Here is a 20,000-nt window from a genome sequence, read left to right as displayed (position 1 = left end):
ATATATATATATATATATATATATACACACTACACACACACACACATATATATATATATATATATATACATACACACACATACACTACACACACACACACACACACACACACACACACACACATATATATATATATATATATATATATATATATATATCCTGTCACGCTTAGTGGCATTGCCAGACTATTCGATCTCTCCCCGTTCTCCGGGTAGGGGGAGGGGAGTGGTCATTCCCTAATGAGAGGGGTTACCGCGGGAGGTATACTCGGAAACCATGATCTCCCACAAATTGCTGAACCAGCGAGTTGTAGTTAGGAAATGGGGAGGGGAAGGAGAGAGTTGAATCTGTGTGTGCGTATGCGTCTGTGAATATCTATATACATATATAGCGGTCATTTTGACGGGTCGTGTACACTAGTATTTTAATAAGATACTAACAAGCAATAAAAAAAAACTCTGTTAATATCAATATCTACTGTTACTGTAAATATAAAGTCTACAAGTATTCCCAGATGTCGAAATAGAATCACAGAAATGTCGCAGGAATGGTTTGGTGTGATGTCTTCGTAAACCCATGTCAAACCTGCTGCTTTTCAATACTTCATTTGTTCCAAAAACTTGCAGCTTGTATACAAGAATCAATAAAAGGCAGAAAATTTTAATTTTTATCTAATTCTAGATTGAATTGTAATGTACTGTTGCTAATGTTAAAATTCGCATTTCTATGTTCATCAAAAATTCACAATCAAAGCAATATTTGCCTGGTTTCTTTAAAAAACACCAGTTCGACCTTCCATATAAGCATATCTCCCTAAAATATTCATAGGCAAAAATTTCCTAAGATTCTATTTTAGAAGATATAACTTATTTCTAAACCCCCTTTACACTTAGTAAATAAATAAAACTCCTTAAAACATAATCAAATTTTCCCCCCCAAAAAAAATCCGTTTCGATTAATAAACTATGAAATTTATTTCCCGATATCAAAATCTCATGGATTTCTCAAGAGTAAATTTTCAATATATCTTTTACGAGCTATGTATTTTCCAAAATTTCCTTTTTATATTGGCAACTCTTTCTAAAATTTCTAATAAACAAAACAAATCTGCATAGTATTCCCATTCAGATGAAGTAATATAATAAAAACTTCTTATTTTGAATAAAAAAAAATACTTCCTGAAATAATATTCATAAATTCTTCTTTAAAGATGAAGAAATCTCTGTAAAATTTACTTTTAGCCAAACAATTTTTTATATAATTTTCATTTAGTGTGAAATAATCTTCCTGAGGTTTTCTTTCAATGAGCAAATTATTATTATTATCATTTGCTAAGCTACAACATTAGTTAGAAAAACAGGATGCTATATGCCTAGGGGCTCCAATAAGGAAAATAGCCCAGCGAGGAAAGGAAACAAGGAAAAATATTTTAAGAACAGCAACAGCATTAAAATAAATATTTCCTAAATAAAATATAAAAATTCTAATATAACAAGAGGAAGAGAAATAAGACAAAATAGTGTGTCCAAGTGCACCCTCAAGCATTAGAACTCTAACCCAAGACAGTGGAAGGCCATGGTACAGAGGCTATGGCACTACCAAAGAATAGAGAACAATGGTTTGATTTCGGAGTGTCCTTCTCCTAAAAGAGCTGCTTACCATAGCTAAAGAGTCTCTTCTACCCTTACCAAGAGGAAAGTAGCCACTGAACAATTATGGTGCAGCAGTTAACCCCTTCGGTGAAGAACAACAGTTTGGTAATCTCAGTGTTGTCAGGTGTATGAGGACAGAGGAGAATATGTAAAGAATAGGCCAGACGATTCTGTGTATGTGTAGGCAAGTGGAAAATGAACCGTAACCAGAGAGAAGAATCCAATGTAGTACTGTCTGGCCAGTCAAAGGACCCCATAACTCTCTGGCGGTAGTATCTCACCGGGTGGCTGGTGCTCTGGCCAACCCATAACTACTATCCGTAAACTTCCTCATCAAGATGAATTTATCTTCCTGAAATCCCCTTTTAGATGAATAAATCCCCGGGAAGCTCTTTCATATGAAGAAAATCTTCCAAAAGTTTACCATAAAACAGCATATTAATACATTTCTTCGTTTCTCGAGGAAGAAAAATTATATATTTCAACTTTAAGCTGAACAATTCCCAAATCTTAAAAATCAATCTTCTTAAAATCCTCTTTCAGATGAATAATTATTTCTAAGTTCCCTTTAATAAGTACAAATACAAAAAGTTTCTTACAAAAGACGAGATATGAAAAACAACTAATACACCCGTTAAAAAGTGCTTTTTTTTTCTCAAAACCTAATTCCTTATTCTTTATTATCAGTCCATGGAACAAACAAAAATCTAATTAAAATCACAACCTTCTTATGAGTGTCATGAAACGTGAAGTAGCTGAAGAATGGAAAGGTGTACAGAGGCATAGTGTCTCTGTATATATATATATATATATATATATATATATATATATATATATATATATATATATATATATATATATATATATATAGGCTAGTTGCATATGCAGATGATGCTACTCTCTTTACATCAATTCCATCTCCTGTATGTAGATCTGGAGTTGCTGAATCCCTTAATAGAGATCTAGCTAAATTTAGTACATGGTGCAAATTATGGGGTATGAAGTTGAATCCAAACAAAACTCAAAGTATAATTGTAAGTAGGTCAAGGACAGTGGCTCCTCCACATCCGGATCTCAGCATTGATAATGTTTCTTTAACTTTGTATGACTTTTAAAATTTTAGGTGTGATTCTCGACAGCAAATTTACTTTTGAGAAACAGATTAGGTCTGTGTCTTCTTCAATTGCACACAAAAATTGGCTTGAGAAAGTCTTTCAAAATTTTCGGTGATCAATCTATTCTGAAGAAGTGTTTTAATTCTTTCGTTTTACCTTGTTTCGAGTATTGTTCTCCTGTCTGGTCTTCAGCTGCTACTTCTCATCTTAATTTGTTGGACAGGAACTTACGGTTTGTTAAATTCCTTATTCCTGATATAGATATTAACCTTTGGCACCATCGTTCAATTAGTTCATTACGCAGGTTGCATAAAGTCTTTTAAAAATTCTGACCATCCTTTACATTTAGATCTTCCTGAACAGTTCTATCCTGTTCGTAATACTAGGTATGCAGTTAATTCTAATGGTCAGGCCTTCTCCAGCATGAGGCTCAATACTACCCAATACTCCAGAAGTTTTATTCCATCTGTGACCAAGTTGTGGAATGATCTTCCTAATAGGATAGTTGAATCAGTAGAACTTCAAAAGTTCAAACTCGCAGAAAATGTTTTTATGTTGAAAAGGCTTGCATAAGTCCTCTTATAGTTTATATATTAAATATGTTGTAATGTTGTTAATGTTTTTAATGTATATTATTTTAATTTTCATTACTTCTTTTATCATTTATTTATTTCCTTATTTCCTTTCCTCACTGGGCTATTTTTCCCTGTTGGAGCCCTTGGGCTTATAGCATCTTGCTTTTCCAACTAGGGTTGTAGCTTAGCTAGTAATAATAATAATAATAATAATAATAATAATATAAATATAAATACAGTATATATATGTATATACATGTATATATACATATATATAAAATATATGTGTATATATATATATTATATTATATATATATATATATATATATATATATATATATATATATATATATATATATATATATATATATATATATATCATCTCTTCTTACACCTATTGACGCAAAGTTCCTCGGTTAGATTTCATCAGTCGTTTCTATCTTGAGCTTTTGATTCATCACATATCCATTCGTCATTTACTAAACGCTTCATAGTCCTCAGCCAATGTAAGCTTGGGTCTTCTAACTCTTATAGTGCCTTGTGGAGCCCAGTTAAACTTTGGGTGAACTAATATCTCCATCTATCTCACCATGATCTCATCCACATATGGCAATCGAGTAATCTCTCTTATAGTTTCATTTCTAATTCAGTCCATCTCAGGGCCTCTCTTACTTTCTCAATTAAATCCCAACCATACACCTTTACCATGCAAAGTATATATCAATAACCTATAATTCTTACAGACATCTCTATATCAAATTGACCATCACATAACTACAATTATTCTTCTTTACTATTCCCACATCTCTTGCCATACCTATAGCCTACTTGTCATTAAAGATTTCACCACTTCTCACCTATAACACTTAAGACTGTTGTTCTTTTCTCAGCCTATCAATTGCTCTCCTGATCAGTATCTTGTACAGTTATCCTCAACTGACAACCTTACATCGTAGCTCTTACTCTTCAAGGCGTCAATGACCTTAGATGTCAGGATGCCATCTTACTCTTCAAATTACTTAATGGGTCAAGACTAGATTGACTTCCGACTGTATCCCTCCATTTACATATTCTATTCTGAAACTTATTTAGTAAACCTTTTTCTCTGCAAAGACTTCCCAGTAGAATACCTAATTTTTCTACTTAATTCTTGTTTCCTTTCTCCCTCTATAAGTATTAGTCGCCTTAGTTTCCTTCCCCACTTGCCTCATGGCTACATTTATATTCTCCCGTGTCCAAGCAAAAGATTTCCTCTTTCCTCCTTTTATCTTGGCAGTCCACCTTTTACTTCTTTTAATCTCCTTTCTTACATGCTACAACCCTAATTTGAAAAGCAGTGAGCTATTAACCTATTAACTAAAAATTAATGCATATCTGTACAAAAGAGATACAGATAAATCAAGAATAACTATAAAAGAGTAATAGCCAAAACAAACAAACAAAAAATAAATAAAAATCTAAATAAGTTGTATATAAATTATGAAACGAGACAAAGTAAACACGCTCAAATGGAATGTGTTTGTAAAACGTTTGAAACTCTGAAGCTCCAACCATAACTTGGTCACAGAAAGAATGGAATTATTAAAAAATAAATTAGACTTAGAATTATCTGCATACCTAATACTATGTGGCGTGAAGCTCCTAGAAACAACTTTCATTTTGGTGTTGTGGGAATAATTTTGTAATTTTTATATAATAGATAGTTTAATGTTCAACGCGAATTGATTAGGATGATCATTTCATAATTCAGTCATAACAAGTATAAAATTTAATAAAGAAAAATGTAAGGCTTAGACTTAACGGTACACCTGATACCAAGTGGTGGTAGGCAGACCTGTATTCCATGGTTCTAGTGGTAGGTATACTCTAAATGCAAAGGATTGTCAATTATGAAAAACTTTGTAGATACATTCAGATCAGGGATAAGGAATTTAACAATAAATATGCTTATATCTTAAAATTGAAGATGAAAGTAATCTTGAAGACCTGACAAGAGAACAATAATCAAAACAACAGAATACAAGAATTATAATATTCCCAAGGACAGACAGGTTCCTAAAGTTCCCGCTGTCACTTTAAATCTTTAATTACTCCTCTAGCTTCCAAATCTTTTATTTTACACAATTCACCAAACAATTCTTTTGCATGAGGGTGCACTTGGGCACACTTTTGTATCTTATATATCTTTCACTTGCTTTTTTTTTATTTCTATTTTGTTTTTATAGTTTATATAAGAAATGATCTATTTCTATGTTGTTACTGTTCTTAAAGATTTTATATTGTTCATTACTTCTCTTGTAGCTTATTTAATTCCTTTCCTCACAAGGCTATTTTTCCCTTTTGGAGTCCTTGGGCTTATAGCATCCTGCTTTTCCAACTAGGGCTGCAAGCAATAACAATAATAATAATATTATTAATAATAATAATAATCCTACTTCTATATACAACTCCAACCCAATTTTGGGGCATCACTTCACAATGGCAATTTTATTCATCTAAATTTTCCTTTTTTAATCAAATAATTGTCAAATAAACTTCCAGTCACCATTCTTCCCACTATAACATAAATCAACTTGCTTTTCCATCCCCACAGCAGTAACATATAGCGTAGGAAACGATTTTCCTTTCCCACTCTTTCCCAAGAATATTAATTAATAACTTTCTTTGTCAACCTTGTATTTCCAACCGACGGTACTTTTCAAACATATCCACCTTAGGAAATCCATACCTACCAACAATTCTACACACATACATACACACACACATATATACATACATATATAATATATATATATATATATATATATATATATATATATATATATATATGCATATATAATATATATGTGTATCTACATATACACACACACATATATCTATCTATCTATCTATCTATCTATATATATGTATATATATATATATATGTATAATACTCTCAAGGGTTATCTTCCTTTAAAGATTACTCAAGGGTTATCTTCCTTTAGAGGTTACCTTTAATAAAATTTTATAAGCGACACAGCATTTATCGTTTTTTAACGCTTTTCTAATTCACTAAATTTTAAAGCTACTGATTCCGTCTACTTAGTATCACGAATCCAACCCAATTAATAAACAATTAACACTTTTAACAATACATTTCACAGTCACTCTTTCATAGAAATATTCATTGTTTGAGAGGCTATTGAAGTGTAAAATGCCTTTTCAAAGGGTTGAATGATTTATTGATTTAATATCAAACTGGCCTCAAAGGATAGAAGCGCTTCATTACATAATAATAAACTATAATAATTATCATAAATTTTCATTACGATTACCGCTTAGACTGTTGTTGTTGTTGTTGTTGTTAATGGCAGTAGCAGCGGCATAAGAATTAGTAAGAGTAACTCAATATCTCGTAATGACAGATAAGGAAACACTAATCTTTTAATTTCCCAAAGTAACTAAGAAATCTGGCAATTGGTTGTCTACTAAAACTGTACGTATTAGTAGAATTAATTTATCAAATGCGAGATTAAACTCACAATTCCTCCTCCCATTCAGTGTTGAGATGATTCACGGTTTACATTCCATGTTGTCTAACCACACAGAGAAAAGATACAATTGTTGTAAACGATTCGTGAGTTTCGATACACATAACAGCAAGCTAAGGAGACATTTAGTAACCTACACTTAAAAATTTGCCATAAAAATAAAAAATAAAATAAAAATGCTGAAATAAATGTTGCCAGGCATTTATCGTTTTAAAAACGAATATATTGACGTTAAGGGGTGATATTACGGTCATCATCATCTCCTCCTACGACTTTTGACGCAAAGGGCCTCGGTTAGATTACGCCAGTCGTCTCTATCTTGAGCTTTTAATTCAATATTTCTCCATTCACCAACCCGCAAGAGATAATAACAAAGTAGGATAAAAATTACGGTCGCCTGAATTTTACTAAAATACGGCTGAGAACAGTATATTCTAACGGAGAATTTCTGATTAAAATTACGGATTTATTTAACAGTACAGATATAGGTCTACCACAGGCTCTAGAGCCTTTAAATATGCAGCCCCGAGACTATACAAGGAGCTCCCACTAGACACCCGAAAGACTGAATATATCAAGATTTTCAAGAGGAAACTGAAGACGTTCTTGTTCTCCAAGTGCTTTGATAATGTGGATTTAACAATAAAAGAAATATGCGGTGTGAAATGCTGAATGCTTTGGAATGCATATGATAAAATGACCGTAAAGGTCCTACAAAGAGTAGGGTTCCCCAGCTGTACAAGACCAGAAAAGCAGCCCTTAGAATAAAGTAACTCCAAAATAGGGTGACGACATAACACAAAAGTTTTAATTCACTTAAAACTGCGGTGTTTCTTAATTGACTATAATATACATCATCCACAGATTATCATTATTAAGTAATTAACGTAACCAAGCCTTTTGGTAAACGTTCTTGATTTTACATAGCAGGATGCTACCAGATGAATTTTCAGTTTGCAATTATGTGGACCGAAATTCATGCAGCCAACTGTACTATTAACGGTTCTATGAGAATAAAATTTACATTTCAGTAACTTGCTTCACTAGCTAGAGAAAAATTTCATGAAGTTACAATTAAAATAATATTAATAATAATAGTATGACGGGCCGAGAGAGGCTGTGACTAAGAAGGCAGGGTGAAAGCAACAGAGTAACTTTTATTACAGAACATCAGTTTATATATACATGAATTGCGGCCGAAAGGGCCATAACATATAACAGGCTGTTTCCAGTTCAACCAACAACGGTTTCTGTTAACAAAAATTAACGGTGAGAAAAACAGACATGTTTATTCAGGTCCCTATCAGTGCGAGGGGAGAGCGAAGATATAAAGGAGACTATATACAAAAACGAGAAATGTTGTTACTATGTACGATCGTGTGACACACGGTTGGTACAATAGAAAGTGTACATTTCCAGGAAAGGTTAAAATCCCTTATTCAACCATCAGTTGTAAAGCAAAAGTCAAGGAAAACTAATGTCCACAGAATCAGGGATCTAGGTCGGAATAGACAACAGTGTTCATTGTATCTCTGGGCCTTATCCATATCATTGCATTCGGTATTTAGGTGTATTTATTTGAACATCCAAATATAGCAGAAAAATCAACGGCAACATTTTTCACAATGAAAAATACATGCAAAACCTTTTTTTTTTAATCCTCCATTATTTTTCCGTTGCTATCCAAGACACATTATAACAATTACTTTCATAACTTATACATTTTTCCCTATTCTTGATACTTTGTTTTCACCTCATATTTCTTTCTCATAGATCGTCTTATTTATAAGTATACTTCTTCATTTGTCGTGAATATTTAGGACGTTCCTTAATTATTGCGCTTATTAGATTAAATCATTCTGCGATAAATGGTTGTGCAACTTGCAGGGATTTTGCATACAGCTCTTCTATGAGAAGGATACTCCAAAATCAAACCCTTGTTCTCTAGTCTTGGGTAGTGCCATAGCCTGTATACCATGGTCTTCCACCGTCTTGGGTTAGAGTTCTCTTGCTTGAGGGTACACTCAGACACACTATTCAATCTAATTTCTCTTCCTCTTGTTTTGTTAAAGCTTTTATAGTTTACACAGGAAATATTAATTTTAATGTTGTTACTATTCTTAAAACATTTTATTTTTACTTGTTTTCTTTCCTCAAAAGACTATTTTCCTTGTTGGGGCCACTGGGCTTATAGTATCCCGCTTTTCCAATTAGAGTTGTAGCTTAACAAATAATAATAATAATAATAATAATAATTATGTGTCACCAAACACAGAAGAACACAAGAGAGCACGTGCAAGAACGAGAACAACTGGAATTAATTCAAATACTTAAGCATAAGAAAGATTAGTTACAACACCATTTTTTGAGGGAGAGAATGTAAACGAAAATGAGTAATTTACTGAAATACCCAAACTGGCTTAACAAAGATTAAATGAAAATATTTCATACTAAAGGAAATATTTTAATAAGATTCTTCAGCATTCACTACATATATACTTTAAGATTTCCACGATTGTGTAACGTGCCGAGAGAAGGTTGTGAACTCAAAGGCAGTGTGAAAGCAACTGAGTTAGTTTATTGTAGAACACTCTCCTTTATATACAAAATCTCAAAGCAACAAGAATTTTCATGTCGAGAAATCGACAATGTTACAGAGGAAAAAAGCAGACATGATTTTTCAGGTTCTTTTTAGTGCGAGGGGAGAGCGAAGATACAAGCACAAAATGAACTATGTACGATCGTGTGACACACGGTTGGTACAATTGCTTACTAAAAACTCGGCATACCGAACAAAAGGCGAAAAATGAAACTAAGGGTAAAATAATAAAAAGAAAAACTAAATTGAAAATGAGCTTAAAAACTAGGGGAAGTAAAATAGATATTACAAGAGTAATATACTGAAATACCCAAACAGGCGTCCCAAAAGTTAAGGTCAAAGAGTCAGGATACGTGTGATTAAATATACATGCTTCATACTAAAAGAAATATCTTCATATAATTCTTCAGTATTCACTTCATATATAATTTAAAAGATTTCCACGAGTGCTAACTAAAAACTACCATAACGAACGGAAGGCGAAAAAAGAAGAGAAAAAAACTGAAATAGAGAATGCACCTAATTAAATACTAAGAGAAGTAAGATATGTATTACAAGAGAAATATGCGGTAATTCAAACTAGCGTCACAACGGAAAAATCTTACAATATGTAAATACTTCAAACTAAAAGAAATATCTTCAATAATTTAAAGGATCTCCACGACTGTCCATTAAAAACTGCCCATAACAAACAGAAAACGAAAAAAAAAAAAAAAAAAAAAAAAGGAGTGAAATTGAGAATGCGCTTAAATATTAAGGGAAGTAAGATATGCATTACAAAAGTTATATGCTATAATACCCAAACTGGCGTCACAACGGAATCATCTTACTATACACTGTTAAAAGTTTGCCGTAAAAGCGGTAAAAATCCTGGAATAAATATTGCCAGACATTTGTCGTTTTAAATCTTACTACACACTGTTAAAATTTTGCCGTAAAACCGGTAAAAATCCTGGAATAAATGTTGCCAGACATTTTCCGTTTTAAAAACGGATATATTGACGTAAAGGGGTGATATTACGGTCACCAACGCGTAAAAGATAATAACCGAGTAGGGTAAAATTACGGTCGCCTCCATTTTACTGAAATACAGCTTAGAAAAGTATATTCTTACGGAGAATTTCCGATTATAATAACGTTCATTTTAACATTGTATGTATATACTGCATACTAAAAGACTTATCTTCATTGAATTCTTCTGTATTCTAAAAGATTTCCACGACTGTCAACTAAAAACTGTCCATAAAAAAAAACCAGACTGAAATTGAGAATGCGCTTAAATACTAAGGGAAGTAAGATATGTATTACAAAAGTAATATACTGTAATACCTAAACTGACATCACAACAGAGACATCTTACTATAAGTAAATACTTCATACTAAAAGAAGTATACGTATATTTTCATAGAATTCTTCAGTATTCACTTCATATATACTTTAAAAGACTTCCTCGACTGTCAACTAAAAACTGTCCATAACAAAGAGATGACGAAAAAACAACAACACTGAAATTGAGAATGGGCTTAAATACTAAGAGAAGTAAGATAAGTAATACAGGAGAGCACTTTCCCCCATCCAGCTACAATGATAAAAATCCCTTCAGTCCGTAACTGTGAGGTTCTCGGTCATCTTGTACCCGACGCAAGGCGAACCTCTTCATCAACGTCAGGTCGGTCCCCGGTAACGAATGGCTTTTTAACCAGTTCATAAGCTTTGATAAATCATATTCAATAATTAATCAGTGAAGCGGGAGATAACAGTCCGGGAAACGTGTCATTAGTGCGTGGGGGAATGAATAATAACCACAGGCAAGTAGGAAATGATGATTGAAAACAATAATAAATTGAAGACTTTTGTTTGAAACGGGCTTAATAATTATTTTTCTTCGCAACGTTATTCGCTTTGGGTATCGTAACTCGAGTAACTATGGCTTCTGGATAGAAATATTTACTGTTTCAAAATATAAAGGACCAACATTTACGGTGTTTAGAAACCCGTTTTCACAATGGTGAAAAACAATCTCCAATCGCAACATTCCGTGTAAACCTAAATTAGTAAGAACAAGATGAAATGCAAAAATTCACATTGGTTATTAGACACTCGCCGAAATAGTTTACGAGATACGATATTAATTATATAATTTTAAAAGCTGCGTTAAAATCACTGACGCAGAAGACAATGCTGATGCAATTGAGTAAGTAAACATAAATTGAAATAGTGAAGTATCTTTACTTTTTTTATGATTTGCTTGTTTTATTGCCTATTACGGATCAGAATTATATGAATCCTGTTTTCCTTTAAGAGAGTGACAGAAATAGAGAAGGGGGCGTGGCGAAGGACGTGGCGTGAGGTAGAACTTCGGGATACTAAGGATGTGGAACCAAATATGGCATTTTTTTTTCTTTTTTTTTTTTGTGGAGGGGGAGCCAAGGGAAAATTCCCGAGGAATAGAATGCAATCCATGAAACTTTCATGGTGATCTGACATAACTTTTTTTTTTCAGTTATAGTGCTTCATCATGTGCAGTAGAAACTTGAATTAAGTCCAAGTGGCACTATTGCCGTGGAACTTAAAAAGTTCAAACTTGCAAAAAATGTTTTTGTTTTTGTTGAACAGGCTGACATAAGTATTTAAGTCTTTTTAATTTATTTCCTTTCCTCACTGGGCTATTTTTTTCCTGTTGGAGCCAGTTACAACTGGAGGGGCACTCAATAGAGTGCAAACATCCGCCGCAGCAGCTTATTACTTTACCTTTTGCTCAACCTTGACCTTGAACTTTGACCTTAACATGTATTAATTGGCGTTGATTTTCATACACCCAAATATGAACCAAGTTTGAAGTGTATCTGACAACGATGCCCTGATTACGGCTGATTACGTGAATTGGATATTCTTGACCTTGATCTTTGACCTTGACCTTCCAAAATTTAACTATTTCCACCTTTTTACATAACAGTTAATCGCTGCAAGTTTCAGTACTCTACGGTTAAAATTGTTGCCACCTTCCAACTTTGTTGGCGGAGGTGATTATCACCACGGGCAAAACAGTAACAACTGAAAAACCAGTTCCAAATAGCATCACCATATAAGCAGCAGAACTATTAAATTCAGTGAAAATGGCAGAACAGCCCATGCAAAAGCAACTGTCAACAAATTCGGTGCAATTGACTCCACCTCTCACACAGCAATTATACTGCCAAACAAGTCCAAATAATACCACTGATGACACAGCAATAACACTGGAAAAACAATCGATGCCCCTAAATAGGCAACGATAAAATATTCAGGACCGTGAGTAATCTTTTCACAACTTAATAGACCTGAGTTTTCATACCAACAATTTTGCTAACAATAGCGAAGAATGAAAGATAAATGCAGTTTCCTACTTTAAGTAGCACAGTGGTTAGTGGAACGGCATCAATGACGACGGCTTGAACATTAATGGTTCTATGACGGAATCATCTAAAAAGTAAAAACGGCGACTTGCTCACTTCTCAAAAACATGGATAACGACTTATTCGTATATCTCTTTTCAACTTATTTTGTTCACATAACAAAGAATTATTTAGTCTTCAAGAATACACGATACTTTTTAGGCATATAGTGGTGCCTTTCCATGATATAATTACATAACTGCGATGGTAACTTTTTCTCTATATTTTCCATACATACCAAAGAAGAAATAACTTTCTTCCAGGACCGTTTTTCAAGAATATTACCCAATTTTAAGGATATCATAAGTATGGACGTCTGTACAGCTATTATTATAATTTTTACCGAGTGTATACGTATAATATGACGTCAGTATAAAATATGGTCGAAAAGATAAGTCTCGAAGCTCAGGTAAGGGTATCTTCAAATCAAGATACAAGCTGTTCATGTAGCGGTTAGTGGTGAAAGAGGCTGACCCATGACTGAACAGGAGCAAATCTAAACGAAAATCTTTTTACCTACAAAGTATCGTTGTTACATTAAAGAAAATATATGGACGAAAATTATATTATATGAAATAGAATTTACAACATATAAAATAATTTTTCTTTTTAGCATACATTTATTTCACCAAGTAAAATCAACTATTTTGTCAGTTAACAGTCATTTCAATAAATTTCTCATCCTTTCTCAGTGTAGAACTGGAAAGCAATCCATGTTACCTAACTTTGCTACAAGCTGAACCAATCATGACTTCCATCAAGGCTAGTTATTTACAATCTTTACGATTTCGAATTTAGTTTAAAGCCTTAATCGAAATTGTAGAAAGAAATCAGCAGAAAAGGAATCAACATATCATTTCTCTCTCTGTCAGTGTATACATTACCAATACGCAATACCTAACGGTATATCATAACTTTGTCTTTCCCTATTTTTTATATACTCACTACCAGAGATTTGCTGACTTATCATTTGATATAGCCGTTAATCTATATCCTTTTCTGTTTTCAGATTTAGATATTCTATTCTATAGAAGTTTGCTTTGTAAATTAATGGGCTTAGGGGCTTGTCCCATGAAAATGATTACATATTTTGAATAATAAATAATACTCTATTCCCCGATTGATGGGAACAGATTGAAGGGAGAGACTGAGTGAGCTTTTGATGAATTGTATCCTTTTCACATCCAGATACATTTTCCCTTGTTGCTCTGGGATTATTCTATCAAATGATTTCTGTAATTCTAATATGTGCAAATATATTGTCTTTGATGTTCATATTTAAAAAAAATACAAGTTGCCTCACCTTTGGAAAAGATATTTCTAAAAATATTCTTTGTTATCGAAAGAGACTGACAATATGGTATGATGAATGAGAAAACAAGAATCAGCCGAATTTAATCCTTTCCAGCTTTTTACATAACATTTAATCCCTGCAAGTTTCATTACTCTACGATTAAAATTGTGGCCAGGAAGCTGTTCGCAAACAAACACACACACACAAACGGGCGAAAACATAATACCCTTCCAACTTCTTTGGCGGAGGTAATAACATTATGAATATACTGTATATTATACAAAAAGCGTATTCTACCCAAAGTGAAGGTTCAACATGGTATACGTTTCATCCTGATTTAAGTTCTGCTACCAGATAGCTAAATCAGAAAATAATAATAATAATAATAATAATAATAATAATAATAATGTCTATACATATGAAACCTGCATGAACCGAGTTAACTTGATAGTTTTTAATATAGTCAGCGGCATGAATTAAGTTCACTTGATAGTTTTTTTTTATACAATCATTAAGATCCCAAAGGGATTTTGTCGTTTTACTGATGAAAAATGCACACAGCATTTAATATCCCAACAAAATACAGGATTACCGTTGAAATTTTCCAGTATTTCAATATTGCATAGCCTCGATTACAGGTGCTATCTAACTTGACTGTGAATTAATGGCTGTAGTCATGAGTTTGATTCGTGGAAATGTTTCAAGGTTTAAAGGTCCCTCATGATTGGCAGAGGCTAGGGACAGGACAATGTCCTAGAGACTGACAATATACACACAATTATGATCAGCGCCCAAGCCCAGTCTCCATCAAACTAGGACCAGGGAAGGCAAGGCAATGGCTGCTGATTACTCGACGGGTAGCCCTATATGCTCCCTCTAAAAGCCCCATCCCTTGCTCACGAGGATGGTGAGGTTGCAGATACTATTAGAAACTATTGAGCTTGAGCAGGTTTCGAACCCCCGTCACACAGATTGTCAGGCAGGGATATTTCCAATAGGCTACCACAATAATTTTTAATAATTGGGATGCCATAGCCTCTGTACCATAGTCTTGCACTGTCTTGGGTTAGAGCTCTCTTGCTTGAGGGTATACCCATACACACTATTCTGTTTCCATATTTTCTTTCTTCACTGGGCCATTTTTCCTATTGAAGCCCTTGGGCTAATAGTGTGTTTTACCAACTATGGTTGTGGCTTGGCTAATAATAATAATAATAATAATAATAATAATAATAATATATTTCGGGAGAAGACCCTCTTTCAAGCAGGTTTTATTAAAAATTATTGCTGCCTCGGTGGCTTTAATTTTGTAATTAACTTTTTCTATTGTACTCATTATCTTTTTCTCTTCATTGCTACAATCCGCCAGTAACTGGGAAAGGGACATATTATCATTAGGAAGGTGATGAAGACCATATCATTCGCAATTCATCTTTAATATATCACAACACACTATGAAAGTACAAATAATACGTACAAAGTATGAAACACTATCACAATGTTAGTGTGCACTAAATGGTCACTTATGTACACACATTATAAATTACGTGGACTTAAGTATAACACATCCTTCAACACACCGGTTTCGAGCAGTGAGTAGGTTTTCTGCTCATTACCTAGAGTGAACTGTAACGCAGGTGTTGTTGTGAGAGCTTATATACTGAGTCCTGCTTCGACATTCGATCCTTATTGCTCAAGGACAGTCTACCATAGGTGGCCCTGAATGGTACAGCTTTGCTGATTATGGCAACATACAAACCATTTCACCACGTTAAGGTATCCCCACTCAGAATGGATAAATATATCTATATATATATATATATATATATATATATATATATATATATATATATATATATATATATATATATATACACACAGTAAATATATATACATATATATATACAGTAAATATATATGCATATATATACAGTAAATATATATATATACATATATATATATATACATATATATATATATATATATAGTATATATATATATATATATATATATATATATACACACACATATATATATATCTATATATATATATATATATATTTATATAATTACCATGCGTAAACCATTTTATTGATAATTGTTCTATGCTGTGCTTTGTCTCACACTCTCTGGACTATAGGTCACGATCGTGTGGCTTCTCATTTGATTGGCTATTTGCACCTGTCGCCAGGTAACCCTATCTGCAAACAAACTCTCCAACACAAAATTAAAAGATGTAACGAGTTTATTTAACTTTTCACTTCGAGTAAAAAGAAAGTTTACTTTTTGTTAAAGGTTGCCTAAATTCTTTCTGAACGCAATTGTTTTGTTTTTCTCCAAGTTCAAAGTGTATTCGTATATATATTGTTATGGGTTACTGTAAATGACTTGAAGCTAAACTTGGTTTCGTTCCTTTAAGTTTAGCAGTGAAGAAAAGGAAAAATAAGCAGACAATTTAACGTATTTCCTGTTAAAACAATTTACCGTATTTATCTTAAATAACTTCGCGTTTACCCGTGACAAAGCATAGAACATTTCACAATCTATATAGCTTCCTTTTGAATAAATGTATCAATTAATTTCCTTTATTCTTTCGAATGCTATTAATAGCACCTGGTATAAAACCATCAACTTTAAATTCAGCTTTGTTAACCTGTAAAATTGAATAAAGGCCAGAGAGAGAGAGAGAGAGAGAGAGAGAGAGAGAGAGAGAGAGAGAGAGAGAGAGAGAGAGAGAGAGAGAGAGAGAGAGAGAGGGGAGGAGAAGAAGAAGAAGAAGAAGAAGAAGAAGAAGAAGAAGAAGAAGAAGAAGAAGAACCTTTAAGATAAACTGTTTCACATTTTCGAAGGAGATGCAAATTATAAATCAATTGTCATGGCAATAATATAAACATTAACAAAACAATTATACAAGTACAGTTTACCTGGAGAAGGCAATGCAGTCATAAAAGAATATTTGTGAACTGAACAGGATGTAGCTTTATACATTTTCATGGCCAACGCTAAACAAAACAAAAAAGGAACACTACACCTAAACTGTACAACTCATGCAAATCAATTCACATTTGCTAAAACAATTTGAAAGCCACTTCACAGATGTGCTCGAACTATTACCTCAGTATTCGACGGTATATCCACGTCCGATTATCCAGGCATTGCTTCGACCATAAATAAAAAGGTTATAACACTTGAAAACAATTAATTCTGTGCAAACAACAAACTAATCTCATCTGCTGGTGAATAATTCTTTTCTCTCTCTCTCTCTCTCTCTCTCTCTCTCTCTCTCTCTCTCTCTCTCTCTCTCTCTCTCTCTCTCAGAACATGAGGATTTCTTACTCGTTTTTAATCATACTAAATTTCAAATGTTTTATGGTTAAGCTACTTATCAATTTCTGTTTTTCTTTTTTAAATCTTAAACTACTAATTAATTTCTCTCTCTCTCTCTCTCTCTCTCTCTCTCTCTCTCTCTCTCTCTCTGTTTATATATATATATATATATATATATATATATATATATATATATATATATATATATATATACATATACATATATATATATATATATATATATATATATATATATATATATATATATATATATATATATATAAAAGAACATGAGGATTTCTTACTCGTTTTTAATTATACTAAATTTTAAATGTTTTATTGTTAAGCTACTTATCAATTTCTGTTTTTTCAAATCTTAATCTACTAATTAATTATTACGCATACTACAATCCCCATCAATATCTACTGAAGTTATGATTCCCGATAATTACCAATCATTAATTCATTCTGGTGACATGTCAGCTTGTAGCTATTACCCGTAATCTATTCTTTTATCTTTTATTACTAAATTGCAATAATTACTGTTGCATTCGTGTACCTTTTTTTTTTTTTTTTTTTTTTTTGTAACGTTACAAAAAGTAGTACGACAAATACAAACAGAAGGTTACAAGGATTTTATATTTCGTGGAAAAGCATCATGTCTTTTCCAGCGTTCTGTGAAATATGTGGCAATTATCGTTTCCATTTTGTTAATTAACGTTCTAAAAAGTTTCATTTAGTAGGACAATCCAAGTGGGATTCAAAACCATTAATAGGCAAGGGAATCTATCCAATTGAATGGTTGTGAGATATATTGTTACTAATGTTACAAAGGAAGACGATAATGGTATATAACTTGATATCTTGAATAAAACACCATGCCGTTACTGAAGATCTTGGGTATTAAAAATCCACAATTATATGCGTTGTATATTTAAAAATAGTGCGAAAGCTCCTGCTATTTTCAAATATACAACACATTTAGTTGTAAAATTTTTAATATCCAATATAACTTAATGTAGATATTGAACGCTCAAACTATCCGGGACAGAAAATGAGGTTGACCTAGCTAATAATAATTATATTATTATTATTACTATTATCAAATGCTAAGCTACAACCCTAGTTGGAAAAGCAGGATGCTATAAGCCCAGGGGCTCCAACAGGGAAAATGATGTGGAAAATGCTTGAATTGTATTAAGTTAGTTGAGGTTTCCACATGAAACTTAAAAATACTGCACTTCGGTCCTAGAACATTTGACATGTAAGTGCCATAGCTATCCTTGTAATTATGAATATGGTGCAATATCTCGGTCCAGAAATTGGAGGCTCAATCAATTATTACTTAACAGTTAATGGCACCAAACAATCTTAACAATGCCGATGTTCCCACTCATAAAACAATTGTGTAAAACATAGCTAAGATGTAGTTAGGTATGAGATATGTGTGTTTGTGTGTGTGAAAATATGAAGTGACATTGTGTAGGCCTACTATAATTGTATAAAAGCTAATAATGGGAGGGGTGATTTCTGCCGATGAAATTCAATATAACGATGATTTTTATTAGATTTCCTCATCGTACATAAAATATTCTAATTATACGCCTTTTATCATTAGGAGTTATTTTGCTACCCGATGACATTATTCAGGAATCCATCATATGCTGGTACAGTTGGCTTCATTAATTCCAGTACATTTCACGGGAAGCTAAGGAGACGCCAGTGTACCGGAATTAATGAACCCAACTGTATCAACTTACAGTGGAGTGGAGTTGTGAGCGATAGCCCGGGATCAAATACTGTCCTAGAAATCGTGAGCCATCCTCTACCATGATAACCCAATGAGACACCCCTTACTCACAGGGATCACCGGGCAGCGTTTCAAAAATATATTACCGGCTATTAAAATATAAGAAACTAGAGGGGCACTCAATAGAGCGCAGACCTTCGCCGCGGTAGCTTATTGCTCGACCTTGACCTTTGACCTTAACATGTATTGATTGGCGTGGATTTTTATGCACTCAAATATGAACCAAGTTTGAAGTCTCTGTGACAACAATGTCCAAACTTATGGCTGATTACGTGGATTAGACATTTTGGTTGACCGTGACCTTGACCTTCGACAATTTAATCATTTCCAGGTTTTTTACATAACAGTTAATCCCTGCAAGTTTCATTACTCAATGATTAAAATTGTGACCAGGAAGCTGTTCACAAACAAACACACACACACAAAATACAAACACACAAACAGGGGGTAATACATAACCTCCTTCAAACTTCGTTGAAGTTAATTCAAGGTGATTCGAGCTAACTTTTTTTCTGTTCTAATCTACTCCAGTTAGCCTGGATCCAGAGAGACCGCTCGGCGATCCTGACCGTCGGGCAACACGTCATAACACGCAACAATCGGATTGGAGTATCCCACGACGGCCATCGAACTTGGTATCTCAACATCAGAGATGTCAAACCGG

At 33.2% G+C, this 20,000-nt stretch overlaps 1 protein-coding gene across 1 annotated transcript in view; it reads left to right on the top strand.

Moving 5' to 3' along the window:
- LOC137621987 (lachesin-like) overlaps nt 1-20,000 on the top strand; it is a 492,431-nt gene that overhangs the window by 461,364 nt on the left and 11,067 nt on the right. The window contains exon 3 of the mRNA XM_068352479.1: nt 19,868-20,000. This exon is cut by the window's right edge and continues 75 nt beyond it. Within this exon, the coding sequence (XP_068208580.1) occupies nt 19,868-20,000 (133 nt within the window). The remainder of the gene's footprint in view (nt 1-19,867) is intronic.

Source organism: Palaemon carinicauda, chromosome 28, assembly GCF_036898095.1.
Source record: "Palaemon carinicauda isolate YSFRI2023 chromosome 28, ASM3689809v2, whole genome shotgun sequence".
Taxonomy (NCBI): domain Eukaryota; kingdom Metazoa; phylum Arthropoda; class Malacostraca; order Decapoda; family Palaemonidae; genus Palaemon; species Palaemon carinicauda.
Note: the sequence above shows the minus strand (reverse complement) of the source record. Positions and strands in the feature narration are given on the sequence as shown.